At 50.7% G+C, this 24269-nt stretch overlaps 1 protein-coding gene across 1 annotated transcript in view; it reads right to left on the reverse strand.

Annotated features, from left to right (window-relative positions):
* The window catches only part of WFDC1 (WAP four-disulfide core domain 1), a 337260-nt gene that overhangs the window by 14333 nt on the left and 298658 nt on the right, over positions 1 to 24269 (reverse strand). The window contains exons 2-6 of the mRNA XM_063944262.1: positions 23153 to 23348; positions 12681 to 12764; positions 2653 to 2793; positions 2358 to 2399; positions 183 to 246 (exon numbers count right to left, since the gene is read on the reverse strand). Coding sequence (XP_063800332.1) covers positions 185 to 246; positions 2358 to 2399; positions 2653 to 2793; positions 12681 to 12764; positions 23153 to 23348 — 525 coding nt within the window. The 3' untranslated portion in view covers positions 183 to 184. The remainder of the gene's footprint in view (positions 1 to 182; positions 247 to 2357; positions 2400 to 2652; positions 2794 to 12680; positions 12765 to 23152; positions 23349 to 24269) is intronic.

Below are 24269 nucleotides of genomic sequence, written 5' to 3' on the forward strand. Positions count from 1 at the left end.
CCGGAACCAAGCCAGGTTGAAGCCGGGTAAGTATGTATGAAAGGGGCTTCAGACAGAGAGCGAGCTGGTTGTAGGAGCATACAATAAAATGGGATATAGCATCAGAAGGAATAGGAGAATGATGAACTTCCCATGCGTTATTTCCATACATATAAAGTAATACATGTATTTATGATACTGACCTTTATCCTAAGTGCTTCTGGGGCTGTTTATCTAATCCAGCCACAACGTTATTATAATTCCCATCTGTAACACAGTAATTCTCAGTATATTACAGCAGATAACAGAACCATTTACCACAGTGCAAACACTTCTATGTCACAGATCCCCGTATGTACAGCAGTGAGGTTTCGTTATGCGAGATGGGATCATGAGGGTCATTCCGAGTTGATCGCTAGCTGGCGTTGTTCGCTGCGTAGCGATCATTGAAAAAAAACGGCTAATCTGCGCATGCGTATGCACCGCAATGCAAACACGCGTCGTACGGGTACGAAGTCCTTTGTGGTTTTGCACTGGTTCTAGCGACGATTCCAATCGCACGGCCGAACGCAAGGAGATTGACAGGAAGAGGGCGTTTATGGGTGTCAACTGACCGTTTTCTGGGAGTGTTTGGAAAAATGCAGGCGTGGCCGGGCGTTTGCTGGGCGAGTATCTGACGTCATTACCGTGTCACTCGTCGCAGCAATCATCGCACAGGATAAGTAACTACATGGCTGGTCTTGTTTTGCACAAAATGTGTTTGCAGGCGCTCGGCTGCACAGGCGTTCGCACTCCTGCAAAGCGAAAATACACTCCCCCGTGGGCGGCGACTATGCGTTTGCACGGCTGCTAAAAACGGCTAGCGAGCGATCAACTCGGAATGACCCCCAGTGTGTCCTGATTCTCGGGGCGCAACCTATACATATAATGCATCACATATTTCACCTTACACAGGCACACTGTAATCACCGCAATACACGCTTCACACAATCTCTCCTTGGTGCGGAGGATGCGGCTGCCACATGGCCTGGAGGAGAGGGGAACATTTAAGAGATGTACAGGCTCCGCGCAGACCCCCTTCTCTACAGCAGTGCAGTAAACTCTGGCTCTGTGTCAGCGTCTACTGCGCAGGTCTCCGGGAACATGGCGTCCACACCTTGTTCCCAGGAACATCTCTACTGCACATGTGCAAATCACTATCGCCATTTTCCTGGTGATTTCTGCAGCTCTGCAGCCAGTGCCAGACTGACAGAGCGGTAAGAATTATTATATAGGTGCAGGGTGTGTGGGCCTGCCCCCGCATCCAGTATAGATACCCCAGTGGACAGAGGACAACCGGGTTTTGCTTTTTCAATTATTTCAGCTTTAAATCTACGGGCTAAGGGCCTAATTCAGACTGGAATGCTGCTGCGGCAGTTTTCGCAGTCTGATGCCCGGTGAAGTGTGCGCAGAAGCCGCACTGCACGTGGGAACACGTGGGATGGCATCTCACTTGTGCGATCGCCTTTGCCTGATTGACAGGCAGAGGACATCGCGGGGCGGGAGGAAGCGTGTCGGTGGCTTTATCTCATGTCTGGGGGGAGGCTGGATCAGGCCTGCGGGGCGGACTTGCCCTGTGCTGGGCGTCCCCCCCCCCCCCCCCGCATGTCTGAGGTTTTGATCGTAAATGTGCGTTTTTTTTCGCACCTCGACGATCAAGTCTGAATTAGGCCCTAAATCGCCAGTATCGCGTGAGTTCCTGCAACTCGCAGGCTATTAGGGACGGCTAGCAACCCATCGATGATTTGAATTGCCACCAATGGTCAATGGTTTTGCCATCGAGGGCAGAAGTTCGATGGTTCTCTGCCCTCCATGTCTAAGAGAAACAAATGTTTGTTTTATAGCTGGTGCAGGTGACGCAGCAGGGGGCGCATTAGAGCATTATCAGGGGGAGATTTGCTGGTGAGCGGCAGATGACAGGAGCAGACTATCCCTGTGACAGGAGAAGGAGTCTGGCATTGCCCCAATAGGAGGAAGTGATGAATAATTCACTAGCTCTCACACCCACGGTCTCAGCTGATGTAACAGAACGTTTCGTGGGGGGGGGGCTGTGTTATATTTGCTATAGAATACCTCGCTGCTCGGTAACAATGCTCTCCACTGAACCTGATTTTAGAGAATTGCTGGGTAATCCTATCCTAGCAGCGGTGAGATAATACACCCATAGAGACTGCAGAAATTCTATCAGTCCGGGGCCTGCCATATGATACAGCTGGTATCACTGGGATAATATGTGTCCTGCACTGCAGAGCTGGCAGGTAACCCGTCTCTATTTACTGAATGGGGACAGCACATTGATAAATGTGAGCAATAGTAACATATAGATAGAACTTACTTACCCTGATATTCTTTGGGGTATTTGTGCCTCAGATTTCTCCCATCTAGAATAAAATACATGAGAAATGTGTCTCCATATGTCACCTATATGTAGCCTGTAACAGGTTTATGTGGACGGGTGTACCCTTATACGTCATCTCCTCTTATATCCAACAGCGAACGCGGCGCCCCCCACTGGGGTCTCCCACTGCTTATTACGCTGCCAGTAGGGGGCGCTCTGACCTTTACTGTGATCCTGGAGCAGGAGTGTGACCCATAGCGGTATTGGCATTCTACACAGTTTGTGGTGGGACTGACCTGAGTTGGCTCGTAGCTTGATGCACTGCCCTCTGTTTGGGATGCCCTCTGCTGGGCTGCCCGGGTTGATGATATGACACTCGTACCCAGTAGGGCAATGCAGTGGCTCATCCCCGTCTTCCGTGGTGCTGCAGGCTTCAGCTGTTGACAAGACACAAAGGTTCTTCGATAAGCAATTAGAGCGAGCATGCTCATTATATGGCGCTATAAAGACATGTCATTGCATTAACAGGCCTGTTACACACTGCAGTCCAGCAGCCAATCTAGAGCACCCCCTGTTCTGACTGCTCCCACCTCCACCTGTACAGCTCCCCATCACTCCTGCAGGTATAGCATGACTCTACTGTCTTATACCACATTGGTGGGAAGCTGGAGCAGGAGACACCCCTGATGGTTACTATTATTGCACTGTGCAGGTGGGTGTTACACTGGGCACAGGGCATGGTGGGCATTAGTCATATAAATATATATATATATATATATATATATATATATATATACACTGCTCAAAAAAATAAAGGAAACACTTAAACAACACATCCTAGATCTGAATGAATGAAATATTCTTATTAAATACTTTGTTCTTTACATAGTTGAATGTGCTGACAACAAAATCACACAAAAATTATCAATGGAAATCAAATTAATTAACCCATGGAGGTCTGGATTTGGAGTCACACTCAAAATGAAAGTGGAAAAACACACTACAGGCTGATCCAACTTTGATGTAATGTCCTTAAAACAAGTCAAAATGAGATTCAGTAGTGTGTGTGGCCTCCACGTGCCTGTATGACCTCCCTACAACGCCTGGGCATGCTCCTGATGAGGTGGCGGATGGTCTCCTGAGGGATCTCCTCCCAGACCTGGACTAAAGCATCCGCCAACTCCTGGACAGTCTGTGGTGCAACGTGGCATTGGTGGATGGAGCGAGACATGATGTCCCAGATGTACTCAATTGGATTCAGGTCTGGGGAACGGGCGGGCCAGTCCGTAGCATCAATGCCTTCGTCTTGCAGGAACTGCTGACACACTCCAGCCACATGAGGTCTAGCATTGTCTTACATTAGGAGGAACCCAGGGCCAACCGCACCAGCACATGGTCTCACAAGGGGTCTGAGGATCTCATCTCGGTACCTAATGGCAATCAGGCTACCTCTGGCGAGCACATGGAGGGCTGTGTGGCCCCCCAAAGAAATGCCACCCCACACCATTACTGACCCACTGCCAAACCGGTCATGCTGGAGGATGTTACAGGCAGCAGAACGTTCTCCTTGGCGTCTCCAGACTCTGTCACGTCTGTCACATGTGCTCAGTGAGAACCTGCTTTCATCTGTGAAGAGCACAGGGCGCCAGTGGCGAATTTGCCAATCTTGATGTTCTCTGGCAAATGCCAAACGTCCTGCACGGTGTTGGGCTGTAAGCACAACCCCCACCTGTGGACGTCGGGCCCTCATACCACCCTCATGGAGTCTGTTTCTGATCGTTTGAGTAGACACATGCACATTTGTGGCTTGCTGGAGGTCATTTTGCAGGGCTCTGGCGGTGCTCCTCCTGTTCCTCCTTGCACAAAGGCGGAGGTAGCGGTCCTGCTGCTGGGTTGTTGCCCTCCTACGGCATCCTCCACGTCTTCTGATGTACTGGCCTGTCTCCTGGTAGCGCCTCCATGCTCTGGACACTACGCTGACAGACACAGCAAACCTTCTTGCCACATCTCGCATTGATGTGCCATCCTGGATGAGCTGCACTACCTGAGCCACTTGTGTGGGTTGTAGACTCCGTCTCATGCTACCACTAGAGTGAAAGCACCGCCAGCTTTCAAAAGTGATCAAAACATCAGCCAGAAAGCATAGGAGCTGAGAAGTGGTCTGTGGTCACCACCTGCAGAACAACTCCTTTATTGGGGGTGTCTTGCTAATTGCCTATAATTTCCACCTGTTGTCTATTCCATTTGCACAATAGCATGTGAATTGATTGTCAATCAGTGTTGCTTCCTAAGTGGACAGTTTGATTTCACAGAAGTGTGATTGACTTGGAGTTACATTGTGTTGTCTAAGTGTTCCCTTTATTTTTTTGAACAGTGTATGTATATATATATATATATATATATATATATATATATATATATATATATATAAAAAATAAATAATAGATGTAAGTGCACGTATTGGACAGTATTCAGAGCTGTGCGTACCTATGAGGCCGCAGCTGCCCCTATAGATCCGTTTGGTTTCATAGCCGTATTGGATATTAGCGCTCACAGGTACCAGCTCTATACCCGGTGGAAGAGAGCCAACAGATCTCTGCCTAGGCAGCAATTCCGGCTACATGCCCATGACACGCCCTAACCCAGCTTAGCGTAACCCAGTTGTGTTGTTTGGCTCAGATGCAATGCGCAGATCTGTCTGTAAATGGGACATGCCTGTAAGAACTGTCGGGAAGAGCCCTCGCTGGCAGTATTTATTATTATGAATATTATCCTTTATTTCTCTGACGTCCTAGTGGATGCTGGGGACTCCGTAAGGACCATGGGGAATAGACGGCTCCGCAGGAGACTGGGCACATCTAAAGAAAGATTTAGGTCTATCTGGTGTGCACTGGCTCCTCCCCCTATGACCCTCCTCCAAGCCTCAGTTAGATTTCTGTGCCCGGCCGAGCTGGATGCACACTAGGGGCTCTCCTGAGCTCCTAGAAAGAAAGTATAGTTTAGGTTTTTTATTTTACAGTGAGACCTGCTGGCAACAGGCTCACTGCAGCGAGGGACTAAGGGGAGAAGAAGCGAACCTACCTAAGTGGTGGTAGCTTGGGCTTCTTAGGCTACTGGACACCATTAGCTCCAGAGGGATCGCACACAGGACCCGACCTCGTCGTCCGTTCCCGGAGCCGCGCCGCCGTCCCCCTTACAGAGCCAGAAGCAAGAAGGTCCGGAAAATCGGCGGCTGAAGACTTCTGTCTTCTCCAAGGTAGCGCACAGCACTGCAGCTGTGCGCCATTGCTCCTCATGCACACCTCACACTCTGGTCACTGATGGGTGCAGGGCGCTGGGGGGGGGCACCCTGAGCAGCAATATTAACACCTTGGCTGGCAAAACTGACACCATATATAGCCCCAGAGGCTATATAGGTGTAAATTACCCCTGCAGAATAACACAAAAAGCGGGAGAAAGCCCGCCGAAAAAGGGGCGGAGCCATCTCCCTCAGCACACTGGCGCCATTTTCCCTCACAGCTCCGCTGGAAGGATCGCTCCCTGGCTCTCCCCTGCAGTCCTGAACTACAGAAAGGGTAAAAAAGAGAGGGGGGGCACAAATTTAGGCGCAGTATAATAATATATATGCAGCTATAAGGGAAAACACTCTTTATAGGTGATATCCCTGTGGTATATAGCGCTCTGGTGTGTGCTGGCATACTCTCCCTCTGTCTCCCCAAAGGGCTTTGTGGGGTCCTGTCCTCTGTCAGAGCATTCCCTGTGTGTGTGCTGTGTGTCGGTACCGCTGTGTCGACATGTATGATGAGGAAAATGATGTGGAGGCAGAGCAAATGCCTGTAAATGTGTTGTCACCCCCTGTGGGGTCGACAGCTGTGTGGATGGACTTATGGAAGGAATTACGTGACAGTGTCAGCTCCTTACATAAAAGGTTTGACGACATAGGGCAGCCGGCTACTCAGCTTGTGACTGTTCCAGCGTCTCAAATGTCATCAGGGGCTTTAAAACGCCCGCTACCTCAGATGGCAGACACAGATGTCGACACGGATACCGACTCCAGTGTCGACGACGATGAGACTAGTGTACCCTCCAATAGGTCCACCCGTTACATGATTGAGGCAATGAAAAATGTATTACACATTTCTGATAGTACCCCAGGTACCACAAAAAAGGGTATTATGTTTGGTGAGAAAAAAACTACCAGTAGTTTTTCCTGCATCTGAGGAATTAAATGAGGTGTGTGAGGAAGCCTGGACTTCCCCCGATAAGAAATTGATAATTTCTAAACGGTTATTGGCAGCGTACCCTTTCCCGCCAGAGGATAGGTCATGTTGGGAAACGTCCCCTAGGGTAGATAAAGCGCTTACTCGTTTATCAAAACAGGTGGCACTACCGTCTCCGGATACGGCCGCCCTAAAGGATCCTGCTGATAGAAAGCAGGAGGCTACCCTAAAAGCTATATATACACACACGGGCATTATATTGCGACCAGCGATTGCATCAGCATGGATGTGCAGTGCTGCTGCTGCGTGGTCAGATTCCCTGTCGGATAATATTGATACCCTGGATAGGGACACTATTTTGCTGACAGTGGAGCATATAAAGGACGCTGTCTTATACATGCGTGATGCACAGAGGGATATTTGCCGGCTGGCATCAAAAATAAGCGCAATGTCCATTGCCGCCAGAAGGGGGTTATGGACTCGGCAGTGGTCAGGTGATGCCGATTTAAAAAGGCACATGGAAGTTTTGCCTTATAAGGCGGTGGAACTGTTTGGGGATGGTCTTTCAGACCTCGTTTCCACAGCTACGGCTGGGAAATCGACATTTTTGCCACAGGCTACCCCACAGCAAAAGAAGGCACCGTATTATCAAGTACAGTCCTTTCGGCCCCATAAACACAAGAGGGCGCGAGGCGCATCCTTTCTGCCGAGAGGCAAAGGTAGAGGGAAAAAGCTGCAGCATACAGCCAGTTCCCAAGAGCAAAAGTCCTCCCCCGCGTCCGGTAAGTCCACAGCATGACGCTGGGGCTTCACAGGCGGATCCGGGTACGGTGGGGGCCCGTCTCAGAAATTTCAGCACACAGTGGGCTCTCTCACAGGTGGATCCCTGGGCCCTTTAAGTAGTATCTCAGGGGTACAGGCTGGAATTCGAGACGTCCCCCCCCCCCCCCGCCGTTTTCTAAAATCTGCCTTACCAGCAACTCCCTCTGCCAGGGAGGCAGTGTTGGTGGCTATCCAAAAACTGTATTCACAGCAAGTGATTGTCAAGGTACCCCTCCTTCAGCAAGGGAAGGGTTACTATTCCACAATGTTTGTGGTACCGAAACCGGACGGTTCGGTGAGACCCATCTTAAATTTAAAATCCTTGAACACTTATATCAAAAGGTTCAAGTTCAAGATGGAATCGCTCAGGGCGGTTATTGCGAGCCTGGACGAGGGGGATTACATGGTCTCCCTGGACATCAAGGATGCGTACCTGCATGTCCCCATTTACCCTCCTCACCAGGAGTACCTCAGATTTGTGGTACAGGACTGTCACTATCAGTTCCAGACGCTGCCGTTCGGGTTATCCACGGCACCGAGGGTCTTTACCAAGGTAATGGCCGAAATGATGATACTCCTTCGCAAGAAGGGAGTTTTAATTATCCCGTACTTGGACGATCTCCTGATAAAGGCGAGGTCCAAGGAACAGTTGGTAGTGGGGGTAGCACTTTCTCGGGAAGTGCTACAACAGCACGGCTGGATTCTCAATATTCCAAAGTCACAGCTGGTCCCGACGACACGTCTTCTGTTCCTGGGAATGATTCTGGACACAGACCAGAAAAAAGTGTTTCTTCCAGTGGAAAAAGCCGAGGAGTTGTCATCTCTAGTCAGAGACCTCCTAAAACCGGGACAGGTGTCGGTACATCAATGCACACGAGTCCTGGGAAAAATGGTAGCTTCGTACGAAGCGATTCCATTCGGAAGGTTCCACGCAAGGGCTTTCCAGTGGGACCTGTTGGACAAATGGTCCGGGTCCCATCTCCAGATGCAACAGCGGATAACCCTGTCGGCAAGGACCAGGGTGTCGCTGCTGTGGTGGCTGCAGAGGGCTCATCTACTAGAGGGACGCAGATTCGGAATACAGGACTGGGTCCTGGTGACCACGGATGCCAGCCTTCGGGGCTGGGGCGCAGTCACACAGGGAAGAAATTTCCAAGGACTGTGGTCAAATCAGGAGATTTCGCTTCACATAAATATTCTAGAGCTAAGGGCCATTTACAATGCCCTAAGCCAAGCAAGGCCCCTGCTTCAGAACCAGCCGGTACTGATCCAATCAGACAACATCACGGCGGTCGCCCATGTAAACAGACAGGGCGGCACAAGAAGCAGGAGGGCAATGGCAGAAGCCACAAGGATTCTCCGATGGGCGGAAAATCATGTGTTAGCACTGACAGCAGTGTTCATTCCGGGAGTGGACAACTGGGTAGCAGACTTCCTCAGCAGGCACGACCTCCACCCGGGAGAATGGGGACTTCATCCAGAAGTCTTCCAAATGCTGGTAAACCGGTGGGAAAGACCACAGGTGGACATGATGGCGTCCCGCCTCAACAAAAAGCTGAAAAGATATTGCGCCAGGTCAAGGGACCCTCAGGCGATCGCTGTGGACGCTCTAGTAACACCGTGGGTGTACCAGTCGGTTTATGTGTTTCCTCCTCTGCCTCTCATTCCCAAGGTACTGAGAATAATACGAAGGCGAGGAGTGAAAACTATACTCGTGGTTCCGGATTGGCCAAGAAGAGCTTGGTACCCGGAACTTCAAGAGATGCTTTCAGAGGACCCTTGGCCTCTGCCACTCAGACAGGACCTGCTGCAGCAGGGGCCCTGTCTGTTCCAAGACTTACCGCGGCTACGTTTGACGGCATGGCGGTTGAACACCGGATCCTGAAGGAAAAGGGCATTCCGGAGGAAGTCATCCCTACCCTGATCAATGCCAGGAAGGATGTCACCGTAAAACATTATCACCGCATTTGGCGGAAATATGTTGCTTGGTGTGAGGCCAGGAAGGCCCCAACGGAGGAATTTCAACTGGGTCGATTCCTGCATTTCCTGCAAGCAGGGGTGACGTTGGGCCTCAAATTGGGGTCCATTAAGGTCCAGATTTCGGCCCTGTCGATTTTCTTCCAAAAAGAACTGGCTTCACTGCCTGAAGTTCAGACTTTTGTCAAAGGAGTTCTGCGTATTCAGCCTCCTTTTGTGCCCCCAGTGGCACCTTGGGATCTCAATGTGGTTTTGGAGTTCCTGAAATCACATTGGTTTGAACCACTTAAGACTGTGGATTTGAAATATCTCACGTGGAAAGTGGTCATGCTGTTGGCTCTGGCTTCGGCCAGGCGTGTGTCAGAATTGGCGGCTTTGTCCTATAAAAGCCCTTATCTGATTTTCCATATGGATAGGGCAGAGTTGAGGACTCGTCCTCAGTTTCTCCCGAAGGTGGTATCAGCGTTTCACTTGAACCAGCCTATTGTGGTGCCTGCGGCTACTAGGGACTTGGAGGATTCCACGTTACTGGACGTAGTCAGGGCCCTGAAAATTTATGTTTCCAGGACGGCTGGAGTCAGGAAAACTGACTCGCTGTTTATCCTGTATGCACCCAACAAACTGGGTGCTCCTGCTTCTAAGCAGACTATCGCGCGCTGGATTTGTAGCACTATTCAGCTGGCGCATTCTGCGGTGGGACTACCGCAGCCTAAATCTGTAAAAGCCCATTCCACAAGGAAGGTGGGCTCATCTTGGGCGGCTGACCGAGGGGTCTCGGCTTTACAACTTTGCCGAGCTGCAACTTGGTCAGGGGCAAACACGTTTGCAAAATTCTACAAATTTGATACCCTGGCTAAGGAGGACCTGGAGTTCTCTCATTCGGTGTTGCAGAGTCGTCCGCACTATCCCGCCCGTTTGGGAGCTTTGGTATAATCCCCATGGTCCTTACGGAGTCCCCAGCATCCACTAGGACGTCAGAGAAAATAAGAATTTACTCACCGGTAATTCTATTTCTCGTAGTCAGTAGTGGATGCTGGGCGCCCATCCCAAGTGCGGATTGTCTGCAATACTTGTAAATAGTTATTGTTACACAAATCGGGTTGTTATTGCGAGCCATCTGTTCAGAGGCTCCGTTGTTATCATACTGTTAACCGGGGTTCCTATCACGAGTTATACGGTGTGATTGGTGTGGCTGGTATGAGTCTTACCCGGGATTCAAAATCATTCCTTATTGTGTCAGCTCTTCCGGGCACAGTGTCCTAACTGAGGCTTGGAGGAGGGTCATAGGGGGAGGAGCCAGTGCACACCAGATAGACCTAAATCTTTCTTTAGATGTGCCCAGTCTCCTGCGGAGCCGTCTATTCCCCATGGTCCTTACGGAGTCCCCAGCATCCACTACGGACTACGAGAAATAGAATTACCGGTGAGTAAATTCTTATTTTATGTGGCACCACAAGGGTTCCTCGGCGCCCAATTACAGAGTACATATGCACATAATCAAAACAGGAAAACAGTGACTCACAGTTGAAGACAATATAGGACATGTACAGGGCTAAACATAACTACACCAGTAAATGACAGAGATAAGTTCCAGGTGGCCACAAAACTGCTGGATTTGGGGAAGTTGAGGATTATTAACGTAAGAAAAGGATAAGCACATGAGGGAAGAGGGCCCTACTCGTGAGAGCTTACATTCTAAGGGGAGGGGTAGACAGACAGGGGTGACACAGATGGGGTAGACCGAGCATGGGACAGGGGGTTAGGATAAGATTTGGCTGGGTTTGGTGAAGAAGTGGGTCTTAAGAGCCTGTTTGAAGGCCCTCATTCCGAGTTGTTCGCTCGCTAGCTGCTTTTAGCAGCATTGCACACGCTAAGCCGCCGCCCTCTGGGAGTGTATCTTAGATTAGCAGAATTGCGAACGAAAGATTAGCAGAATTGCGAATAGAAATTTCTTAGCAGTTTCTGAGTAGCTTGAGACTTACTTCTCCACTGCGATCAGTTCAGTCAGTTTCGTTCCTGGTTTGACGTCACAAACACACCCAGCGTTCGCCCAGACACTCTCCCGTTTCTTCAGACACTCCCGCGTTTTTCCCAGAAACGCCAGCGTTTTTTCGCACACGCCCAGAAAACGGCCTTTCCGCCCAGAAACACCCACTTCCTGTCAATCACAGTACGATCACCAGAACGATGAAATTCCTCGTTATGCCGTGAGTAAAATACCTAATACCCCTTTTACACCTACGAGCACGGGTCGCAGCCGGGAGCCTGACACGGGAGCTGCCCCCTGCTGCGACCCGTGCTCGGTCCCTTTCCCATTAGCAGTCACAACCCGGCATATGCCGGGTTGGTGACGCTTCTAGCTACACGGCAGGGGCGGCGCAGGGAGATCACATGATCTCCCAGCGCCGCCCATCCATACAGTGTAAACGGGAGCCGTGTCGCATCGACACGGCTCCCGTTTACACTACACCCTACCCGGATCATTCCCGTGTCCTACCCAGGTAAATAGCCGGGTAGGATTCACGGGTCACTTGATCCGGGTTTACCCTTTTCCACTTGCCAAAAACACGGGTAAATGCGCGCCCCCGTGCATTTACCCGTGTTTTTTGAGCTAGTGGAAAAGGGGTATAACTTTTGTGTAAAATAACTAAGCGCATGCGCTCTGCGAACCTTGCGCATGCGCAGTAAGTGACTAATCGCAATATAGCGAAAATCGGCAACGAGCGAACAACTCGGAATGACCCCCCAAGTTCTGTAGGGAGGTGGAGAGTCTGAGGGAGAGAGGTAGGGAATTCCAGAGAAAGGGAGCAGCACGTGAAAAATCTTGGCGATAGGAGTGGGAGGAAGTAATCAGAAGACAGGATAGCCAGTGTTTTATTTATGCGTTGCGTTCCATAAGGTAATATTGTGCAATGGTGGGAGACCGCTAACTAGTCTGAGACACACAAAGGAACTGGGGATTTACCCGAATCCAAAGTGTGATGTGCGCGGATTAATGGTGATCATTAGCAGCGGCTAGTCTGAGTCATGCTGCAGTTTCAGTGCGCAAAACCTAAGACCTTCAGATGTTACAATTATAAAGAAGATTTCACTACGAGATCCTTAATTCACTTTACTATGCAAAATACAGCAGGAATGTGGTTTACTTTTAGCCAAATGTTTTATATAAGGAATCCTAAAAGATGGATTTGGCGCAATCCTAAAGAAATTGACGCAATACTTTATCCAAAATAATCCACTAACAGTGTACATCTGTCATACAAACAACAAGACCCAATTTGTGTGACATGATGACTGGTACATACCTTGTAATACCTCTTCCGGTCCATCCAATAACCAACCGTTTCCCCCCAGCCATCGAGGCTTCGGCTGTACCAACCAGTCCAGCACTAAGACAATAGAAAACAGATATTGTAAATGCCTCATATCTCCTTAGATTTGGATACTCAGTAAAGGGGTGAATCACAAATGAGAAAATCACATTTTCAGAATTCAAAAGGCTCCCTTCAGCCGCACTGGTCCGGCCTGAGTCCTGGCAGCCCCAGCCTCATGAGGCCCCGCAGAAGAGCCCAGAAAGTCTAGTAAAATGAGTAATATAAACTATTGTCCAGCAATCGCTACGGGCAATCTAGCACCCGCCCTCCCTATACTCCATACTTAATAGATGCAGGTAAGAAACAATGGGGCAGATGTATTAACCTGGAGAAGGCATAAGGAAGTGATAAACCAGTGATATGTGCAAGGTGATAAAGGCACCAGCCAATCAGATCCTAACTGTTAATTTACATATTGGAGCTGATTGGCTGGTGCCTTTGTCACCTTGCACACATCACTAGTTTATCACTTCCTTATGCCTTCTCCAGGTTAATACATCTGCCCCAATGTTGCTAATTTGTAGCTGGCTCATCTATCAGTGTCACTTGTGACATGGGTGGTCATTCCAAGTTGATCGCTCGCTAGCAGTTTTTAGCAGCCTTGCAAACGCTATGCCGTCTCCCACTGGAAGTGTATTTTAGCTTAGCAGAAGTGCGAACGAAAGGATCGCAGAGCGGCGGCATAATTTTTTTGTGCAGTTTTAGAGTAGCTCAATACCTACTCAGCGCTTGCGATCACTTCAGACTGTTCAGTTCCTGTTTTGACGTCACAAACACGCCCTGCGTTCGCCCAGCCATGCCTGCGTTTTTCCTGGCACGCCTGCGTTTTTCGAACACTCCCTGAAAACGGTCAGTTGACACCCAGAAACACCCACTTCCTGTCAATCACTCTGCGGCCAGCAGTGCAACTGAAAAGCTTGCGAGAAACTACTTCGTTCGTTGTAATAGTACTTTGCACGTGCGCATTGCGCCGCATACGCATGCGCAGAAGTGCCATTTTTTTGCCATATCGCTGCATAGCGAACGAATGCAGCTAGCGATCAACTCGGAATGACCACCATTAATCCATGTACGCAGTGGGCGTGGCTACGCATGTGGCGAGTTTGGTTGCAGGGCCGAGCATCGGTTATAATAATGAGCCTAAAATGTCCCTAATGGTTTGGTTTGAAATACAGAGCAGAACTGCAGGAAAGAGTCTTATGGTCCCGGTACGTCTCCCGCACAGTCGCCAGAGGAGCCCATTTATCATTCATCGCATACTTAATATTTGCGCCTAACCCACAAAAAGTGTGTTTTGATATTGGCCCTCATTCCGAGTTGTTCGCTCGCAAGCTGCTTTTAACAGCATTGCACACGCTAAGCCGCCGCCTACTGGTAGTGAATCTTAGCTTAGCAAAATTGCGAACGAAAGATTCTCAAAATTGCGAATAGAAATTTCTAAGCAGTTTCTGAGTAGCTCGGGACTTACTCTGCCACTGCGATCAGTTCAGTCAGTTTCGTTCCTGGTTTGATGTCACAAACACACCCAGCGTTTGTCCAGACACTCCCCTGTTTCTCCAGCCACTTCCACGTTTTTCCCAGAAATGGCAGCGTTTTTTCACACACTCCCATAAAACGGCCAGTTTCCGCCCAGAAACACCCACTTCCTGTCAATCACATTACGATCACCAGAACGAAGAAAAAACCTCGTAATGCCGTGAGTAAAATACCAAACTTCTTAGCAAATTTACTTGGTGCAGTCGCAGTGCGAACATTGCGCATGCGCAATTAGCGGAAAATCGATGCGATGCGAAGAAAATTACCGAGCGAACAACTCGGAATGAGGGCCATTGTTTGATGGGGGTCATTCCTTGTTGATCGCTCGCTAGCAACTTTTTGTTGGCTTGCGATCAAATAGTCGCCACCTATGGGGGAGTGTATTTTCGTTTTGCATGTGTGCGAACGCGTGTGCTGCCGAACGGGCCGAAAACATTTTGTGCAGTTTCTAAGTAGCTCTAGACTTACTCAGCCCTTGCAATCATTTCAGCCTGTCCGGTCCGGATTTGACGTCAGACACCCGCCCTGCAAACGCCTGGACACGCCTGCGTTTTTCCAACCACCCCTGAAAAACAGTTGACACCCACAAACGCCCTCTTCCTGTCAATCACCGTGCGTTCATCTGTGCAAATGGATTCTTCGTTAAATCCATCGCTCAGCAACGAACCGCTTTGTACTCGTACGGCGTGCCTGCGCATTGCGGTGCATGCGCAGTTTAGCCGCGGTTGAGATGATTGCTGCGCTGCAAAAAGTTGTTAGCGAGCAATCAACTCGGAATGACCCCCGATAAGTGTACCCCTAACTCCGTAGCCGTGCTGAGAGTTGCAGTGCTATGTGTTATATATATTTACTGTAGTGTATACTTTTCTATATCGTACTGTCTTACCGTGTACGTCTTATTGTATAGCCTATGTACGGCACTGCGGACCACAAGTGGTGCCTTATAAGTAAAGTTTGTTATTATTAATAGTAATAATGGCCTGGAGAATGTGTACATGTATGTAGGTATGTATGTTCAGCCTCTGTGGACACGTCACACTTTCTCTCTCTGTGAGCACAGGGAAGCGGTATAATCGCCTCCTCTCCCAGGTGCTGAACGCATTCTTACATTGTGTTAGAGAATTTCCTGCACTTGTAGTGACCTCTTAATTCCCTTCCATCTGCAGCAGCCCCTCCCTGTACGTCTGGCACACACATATCAGCAGCCATTGTCTCCAGTCTGCAGCGGATTTATACCCCTCCTATGCTGGAGGAATGGCCAGCACACAGGTACTGCTGTCAGGATACACTGGGCAACCTCATACACTTCAGGCCCTCTAACCTACTCTAAATATCAGTGAGAAGAGAACACAATGCAATTTAATAAAATACTGAGATTCCGGTTGACACGGATGTCCATGTACCCTGATCTAACAAGCACTCTGAATCTCCCTGCAGACTTCCCACACGCCACCAGGAACCCCCTACACTTCAGTGGGCGTACCAGCGATCACCCACCGCTCATTAAAGACTAATTACTACTAACAACCACTAATTAACAATTACCACTAATTATAACGCTCCGCGGAATAAGTGCTCACATCTTCAGTCAGCCAGGACTCAGAGTCACAGTCTTGCTCCAGAATCATGTGGTGCTGACTGCTCTGTGGCCTCCTCTTATCCTCTCATCGCCCGGATCATGTGATGCTGACTGCTCTGTGGCCTCCTCTTCTCCTCTCATCCCTCGGATCATGTGGTGCTGACTGCTCTGTGGCCTCCTCTTCTCCTCTCATCCCCCGGATCATGTGATGCTGACTGCTCTGTGGCCTCCTCTTCTCCTCTCATCCCCCGGATCATGTGATGCTGACTGCTCTGTGGCCTCCTCTTCTCCTCTCATCCCCCGGATCATGTGATGCTGACTGCTCTGTGGCCTCCTCTTCTCCTCTCATCCCCTGGATCATGTGATGCTGACTGCTCTGTGGCCTCCTCTTCTCCTCTCATCCCCCGGATCATGTGATGCTGACTGCTCTGTGGCCTCCTCTTCTCCTCTCATCCCCCGGATCATGTGGTGCTGACTGCTCTGTGGCCTCCTCTTCTCCTCTTATCCCCCGGATCATGTGATGCTGACTGCTCTGTGGCCTCCTCTTCTCCTCTCATCCCCCGGATCATGTGGTGCTGACTGCTCTGTGGCCTCCTCTTCTCCTCTCATCCCCCGGATCATGTGGTGCTGACTGCTCTGTGGCCTCCTCTTCTCCTCTCATCCCCCCGGATCATGTGGTGCTGACTGCTCTGTGGCCTCCTCTTCTCCTCTCATCCCCCGGATCATGTGGTGCTGACTGCTCTGTGGCCTCCTCTTCTCCACTCATCCCCCGGATCATGTGGTGCTGACTGCTCTGTGGCCTCCTCTTATCCCCCCGGATCATGTGGTGCTGACTGCTCTGTGGCCTCCTCTTCTCCTCTCATCCCTCGGATCATGTGGTGCTGACTGCTCTGTGGCCTCCTCTTCTCCACTCATCCCCCGGATCATGTGGTGCTGACTGCTCTGTGGCCTCCTCTTCTCCTCTCATCCCCCGGATCATGTGGTGCTGACTGCTCTGTGGCCTCCTCTTCTCCTCTCATCCCCCGGATCATGTGGTGCTGACTGCTCTGTGGCCTCCTCTTCTCCTCTCATCCCCCGGATCATGTGGTGCTGACTGCTCTGTGGCCTCCTCTTCTCCTCTCATCTCCTGGATCATGTGGTGCTGACTGCTCTGTGGCCTCCTCTTCTCCACTCATCCCCCGGATCATGTGGTGCTGACTGCTCTGTGGCCTCCTCTTCTCCACTCATCCCCCGGATCATGTGGTGCTGACTGCTCTGTGGCCTCCTCTTCTCCTCTCATCCCCCGGATCATGTGGTGCTGACTGCTCTGTGGCCTCCTCTTCTCCTCTCATCCCCCGGATCATGTGGTGCTGACTGCTCTGTGGCCTCCTCTTCTCCACTCATCACCCGGATCATGTGGTGCTGACTGCTCTGTGGCCTCCTCTTCTCCTCTCATCCCCCGGATCATGTGGTGCTGACTGCTCTGTGGCCTCCTCTTCTCCTCTCATCCCCCGGATCATGTGGTGCTGACTGCTCTGTGGCCTCCTCTTCTCCTCTCATCCCCCGGATCATGTGGTGCTGACTGCTCTGTGGCCTCCTCTTCTCCTCTCATCCCCCGGATCATGTGGTGCTGACTGCTCTGTGGCCTCCTCTTCTCCACTCATCCCCCGGAAAATGTGGTGCTGACTGCTCTGTGGCCTCCTCTTCTCCTCTCATCCCCCGGATCATGTGGTGCTGACTGCTCTGTGACCTCCTCTTCTCCACTCATCCCCCGGATCATGTGGTGCTGACTGCTCTGTGGCCTCCTCTTCTCCACTCATCCCCCGGATCATGTGGTGCTGACTGCTCTGTGGCCTCCTCTTCTCCTCTCATCCCCCCGGATCATGTGGTGCTGACTGCTCTGTGGCCTCCTCTTCTCCACTCATCCCCCGGAAAATGTGGTGCTGACTGCTCTGTGGCCTCCTCTTCTCCTCTCATCCCCCGGATCATGTGGTGCTGACTGCTCTGTGACCTCCTCTTCTCCACTCATCCCCCGGATCATGTGGTGCTGACTGCTCTGTGGCCTCCTCTTCTCCACTCATCCCCCGGATCATGTGGTGCTGACTGCTCTGTGGCCTCCTCTTCTCCTCTCATCCCCCCGGATCATGTGGTGCTGACTGCTCTGTGGCCTCCTCTTCTCCTCTCATCCCCCAGATCATGTGGTGCTGACTGCTCTGTGGCCTTCTCTTCTCCTCTCATCCCCCGGATCATGTGGTGCTGACTGCTCTGTGGCCTCCTCTTCTCCACTCATCCCCCGGATCATGTGGTGCTGACTGCTCTGTGGCCTCCTCTTCTCCTCTCATCCCCCGGATCATGTGGTGCTGACTGCTCTGTGGCCTCCTCTTCTCCTCTCATCCCCCAGATCATGTGGTGCTGACTGCTCTATGGCCTCCTCTTCTCCTCTCATCCCCCCGGATCATGTGGAGCTGACTGCTCTGTGGCCTCCTCTTCTTCTCTCATCCCCCGGATCATGTGGTGCTGACTGCTCTGTGGCCTCCTCTTCTCCACTCATCCCCCGGATCATGTGGTGCTGACTGCTCTGTGGCCTCCTCTTCTCCTCTCATCCCCCGGATCATGTGGTGCTGTCTGCTCTGTGGCCTCCTCTTCTCCTCTCATCCCCTCATCCCCCGGATCATGTGGCGCTGACTGCTCTGTGGCCTCCTCTTCTCCTCTCATCCCACTAGCTGCAGCGTCTGAGAGAACCTGTGGGGCCCCAGGCAACATGGTATCCGGTCTTTAGGTCGACGGCACTTAGGTCAACACTCATTAGGTCGACCACTATTGGTCAACATGCATTAGGTCGACATGGAAAAATGACGATATGAGTTTTCACCTTTATTTTTTTTATATTTTTTTTTACTTTTCATACGAAACAAGCCATGCAAGGGGACACGGTGCACTAATTGGGGTTCCCGGTCACTTTACAAAGAAAACAACACCAAAAAACTTTTAAAAAACTCATGTCGACCTTTTTCCATGTCGACCTAATGATCATGTCGACCTATTTCAGGTGTCGACCCAGTCACTGTCAACCAATAGTGGTCGACCTAGTTACTGTCAACCCTATGATCCACACCCGGCAACATACAGCTTCTGGTCCCCTAGGCCACTCTGTTTGTGGGATAAAAGGTAATAAAACAGTAATCCAGACCCATTAGTGCTGAAGGGACATAGGCAGGATCCTTGGTTGCCTAATGGGTGATCCGGCTCCGATCACGCTGGGTTGTGCAAGACCCCACACCTGAGCTGTCACCCATGGTCCCAGTGGCCCAGAATCAATCCAGCAACAGAGCAGAGGCCTTGGGGGAAGACTTGCCAAGCTGCTAAAGGCCCACACACCGCCTGTTGCCCATCAGTGCTGCAGAATGTACCCAGCATTATGTTGTCCTTAATGTACATTATAAGGATATTACAAGTCATAGTGGAACGCTGTGGTTTGAGGACACAGAGATGACGCGTTATTAGACAATTCTATGTTTTTCACCAAGGATTTGATACCATCCAGGCAGAGCTGTTTAGTTTCCCTTTATGTGACTGAGTATCTAATGAACAGAAAAGAGTGTATCTATTATGTATCCAAGGGCGGGAAAATGAACTAATCTGTATGAATGCTATCAAGGCTGCACTGAAGGACAATAGACTGATAACCACATGGATTTAGTAAAGTTGCAGAATGCAAATACAAGTGTAAGTTGTCTGAGGGTAGGACGCTCTGGAATATTAGGCGCTCCTGTATGTAGAAGTGATATTTACATATATTTAGTCTACTGAATAGTAACAACAATGGGCCTAATTCAGATCTGATGGACAAAGCCATGGGGGTAATTCAGACCTGATCGCTGGGCTGCGTTTTTCTGCATCCCTGCGATCAGACAGTCACCACCTACAGGGGGAGGGTATGGTGTGTGTGCAGGCGTGCGATCGCATTTGTAGCAGAGCTGCACAAACACGAGTTTGTGCAGTCTCTGCTCAGCCCAGGACTTAAGGGGGGTACTCACGGAGAGATCCATGCTTAAAATCTAAACAATCTGACTAAATTGCTTAGATTTTAAGCACAGATCACTCGTGTGTACCCCCCACAGTGATAGTGATGCGCAGCCCTGTGCATCGCTATCGCCGGTGCTAGATTGGCCTGCATGCAGGCTCAATCTAGCACGTCGCTCATTTCGGCTCCCCGTCCTCCCCCGCCTCGCTCAGCACACAAATCGCGCTGTGCTGAGCGGTGGGAGAGATGTGTGCTAAGCGGTTCGCTCAGCACACATCTCTTCTGTGTTTATGGCCCTTTACTCTTCCTCTGCGATGATCGGGGCCGGAGCTGAGGTCAGAAACCCTCCATCCAAACGCCTGGTCCCTCCTGCGTTTTCCTGGACACTCCTACAAAACGGTCAGCTGCCACCTACAAACGGCCTCTTCCTGTCAGTCACCTTGCGATCGCCCCCGCGCGATTGCTTTTTTCGCACCATCCCGTCGCTATGCACCGATGCCCGGTGCAGTCGTCCGATGCACCGGCGCATTGCGGTGCATAAGTATGCGCAGTACAGACCTGATTGCTCACTGTGCGAAAACGCATAGCAGCTTTCAGGTCTGAATTACCCCACATGTGCAATGCAGGGGGGGGACGGGGACAGATGTAACATGTGCAGAGAGAGTTAGATTTGGGTGGGGTGTGCTCAAACTGAAATCTAAAAAGCAGCCAGTATTTACCCTGCACAGAAACAATATAACACACCCAAATCTAACTCTCTCTGCACATGTTACATCTGTCCCCCTGCAGTGCACATGGGGGTAATTCAGAGTTGATCGTAGATGTGCTAAATTTTACACATCTACGATCAGTTTCACAGACATGCGAGGCGACGCCCAGCACAGCGCTAGTCCGCCTCGCATGTCTGGCTCTGGCCTGCCGCACAGGTACAAAAGCATCACACGGCGGCGATGCTTTTGTACTGATGAGTAGCTCCCTACCTGCGCGCTGGCAGGGAGCTTCTCACCACATCCTGGGTCGCAGCGGCTGCGTGTGACGTCACGCAGCCACCGCAGCCCGTGGTGGTCCAGACACGCCTCCGTTGTCTGGACTGCGCCCCGCCAACAGCATTCTAACGCCTTTGGCATGCTCCCTCCTGCCCCGCAACCGCCTCTGCCTGTCAATCAGGCAGAGGCGATCGCAGCCCAGAGATGCTGATAGCATCTCACAGGGCTCCCGGGGTGCGCACGCGCAGTGCGACTGCTGCAGGTGCGCACTCCACAAAAAGATTCAGACTGCGATGGCTGCCGCTGCAGCGATCCAGTCTGAATCACCTCCATGGTTTTGTCCATTAGCTAATAAATTTGCTGCTGCGATCAGATCTGAATTACCCCCATAGATGGGATTATTGATTTAGTTATGGCAGTATTCTTTTGGACGTTTGTGTACTATGTATAATTACACAGCAGTGTACTGTAAATAATAAGGTTACTACAAATCCCCTTGGCCTTTAAGCACATTTTTTAACCAGTGACTGCTCCCGAGGGATTTCTAATATCCTTATAACTAAAAGTAACAAATGCATTATCCCATGTATAATCTGCAGCATAGTTGCCTACCCTCCCGCATTCTGCAGGAGACTCCCTGAAATAGCAGCAATCTCCCCGACTCCCTGAATAGTCCAGCAATCTCCCTGATTGCACCTCCCTGATCATCAGTGCCATTCCCTGCATTGGTTATAAGCAGTAGCGGATCTTGCCACGGGCAAGCAGGACTTTTGCCCGGAGGGCGCCGCACCATGGCAAGATCCGCTACTGTGCCCCCCCCGCTGCTGCTGTGTCGCCCGCTGTGAAGGGAACTAGACGCTATCCGTCTAGTTTCCCTTCGTGGAGAGGACCTTTGCTGTGCGGTGCGCGATGAAGTCATCGCGCACCGCACAGCATTGTGGAACTGGCACAGACGCCAGGGGTCATGATTGACCTCTAGTGTCTATGCTGTGCTATGTGAGAGACTTCATGACGTCTCTCCCATAGATCCGAGGAGAGGAGCGGCGCCGGCGGTGGTCTGCAACGGTCGGGACTCAGGAGCAGGGATTGTAAATATTCATTATTATTTTTTTTATAAGCGGCACTACTGGGGGCACAAATGGTGCTACTGGGGGCACAAATGGGGGCACAACTCTACAGGGGATGTAACTGACCACGCCCTTGTATGAAGCCATGCCCCTATTTTTCACCCGGGACGCCACAAGGGCTAGAACCGGCCCTGGTTATAAGGCACAACGGGGGTCATTCCGAGTTGATCGCTAGCTGCCGATGTTCGCTGCGTAGCGATCATTTAAGAAAACGGCAAAACTACGCATGCGTATGGGGCGCAATGCGCACACGCGCGGCATACGGGTACAAAAAGCATTGTTGTTTTGCACTGCTTCTAGCGACGATTCCATTCGCACAGCCGATCGCAAGGAGATTGACAGGAAGTGGGAGTTTATGGGTGTCAACTGACTGTTTTCTGGGTGTGTTTGGAAAAACGCAGGCGTGTCCAGGCATTTGCAGGGCGGGTATCTGACGTCAATTCCGGGACCTTCGTCACAGCAATCATCGCACAGAATAAGTAACTACAGGGCTGGTGTTGTTTTGCACAAAATGTTTTTGTACCGCTCGGCTGCACAGGCGTTCGGACTCTGGCAAAGTGAAAATACACTCCCCCGTGGGCGGCGACTATGCGTTTGCACGGCTGCTAAAAGTAGCTAGCGAGCGATCAACTCGGAATGACCCCCAATGATCCCTATGGCTACATGCATTTTCAATAAGGTTTCTTGTGGCCACTTACAGTATATGGAACCTCTTGTGAAAACAATACACAAACAAATCCTGAAAAATATCAGTGTCTTTTCTTCAACAAATAGATCTTATTAACTTTGGGGCTCATTTACATTTGGATGTAAGTCATGTTTAAGACACGCCTCTCAGAAGCAGCAGTACACGTCCGCGCTGGTAGTTGTTACGGTCACAATCTCCCTGACATGCTTTTTCAAAAGTAGCCATGTATGATCTACAGCACAGGTTCTCGAACTCGGTCCTCAGGACCCCACACGGTCCATGTTTTGCAGGTCACCTGTAGATTTAAAAAATGTGACAGTTGGTGATACACAGTGCAGCTGCTGGGGGACATGGAAAACGTGAACTGTGTGGGGTCCTGAGGACAGAGTTTGAGAACCATTGATCTACAGTAATACATTGCTCTCTGGTTATTTCATTACAACTTACAGCACATGGACATTATAACACTGGGGTGTCCTCGTACCTGGCGGGGGCTGAACGGACTCTAGACAGGCGTAGATACAGCCATTGAAGCAGCAGCGCTTGTGCCTCTCACACTCCGAGTCGGATCTGCAGCTCAGCACGTCACAGGCTCGCTCCGGCAGAGTTTGCGGTGGAGGGGGACACCGGTCATTCTTTTGGTAGTTGGTATTGTGGGGGTGCAGCGGGTACTCATAGTCCTGGGGGAATAAACACAGTTCTCTCTATATATTTGCTATTACCATCTTGTGAGCTCTGACTAATGAAACATGCCCCCAAAACAGCAGCAGCACAAACTATCCTCAATGGTCATAGTTCCAAGGTGTTTGCTGAGCGTTAAATCATTACCAAGCAATAACTGTTACCGTCACGCAGAAAGCAGAAATTACATGGTAAAATAGATTGCCCAAAATGGTAGGGTCTGGTGGACCGGAGGATGCTGGTGGCCCTGTAATGGTCAGCTCTCCTGCTCACTCCTAAAGCTAGGTACGCATTATACAATTATTGGACCAGTTGGAACTCTTAGACCCATCAAGGTGGAGACAGAACAGTTAGACCCATCAAGGTAGAGCACAGAACAGTTAGACCCATCAAGGTGGAGCACAGAACAGTTAGACCTGTCAGGTGCAGCATGAAATCGATAAACACATTGGGATATAACATGAAACCAATAAAGCCATCAGGTTAAAGTCTGGAACCGTCAAACCCATCAGGATAGAGCGTGAGACAGACAGACCCATCAGGGTGGAGTGTGGAACCAGCAGACCCATCAGGGTAGAGCATGAGAAAAACAGACCCATCAGGGTGGAGTGTGGCACCGGCAGACCCATTAAGGTGGAGCGTGAAATCTCAGACCCATCAGGGAGGAGCCTGGAACCATCAGACCCATCAGGGAGGAGCGTGGAACCGTCAGACCAATCAGGTGGGAGCATGGAACCGTCAGACCAATCAGGTGGGTGCATGGAACCGTCACACTCATCAGGGGGGGATTGTGGAGTTGTCAGACCCATCAGAGGGGAGCGTGGAACCGTCAGACCCACCAGAGGGGATCGTGAAATTGTCAGACCCATCGTGAGGGGGGGGGGGGGGGGGGGCGTGGAACAGTCAAACCCACCAGGGGA

This window comes from Pseudophryne corroboree, chromosome 11, assembly GCF_028390025.1.
Source record: "Pseudophryne corroboree isolate aPseCor3 chromosome 11, aPseCor3.hap2, whole genome shotgun sequence".
Classification (NCBI taxonomy): Eukaryota; Metazoa; Chordata; class Amphibia; order Anura; family Myobatrachidae; genus Pseudophryne; species Pseudophryne corroboree.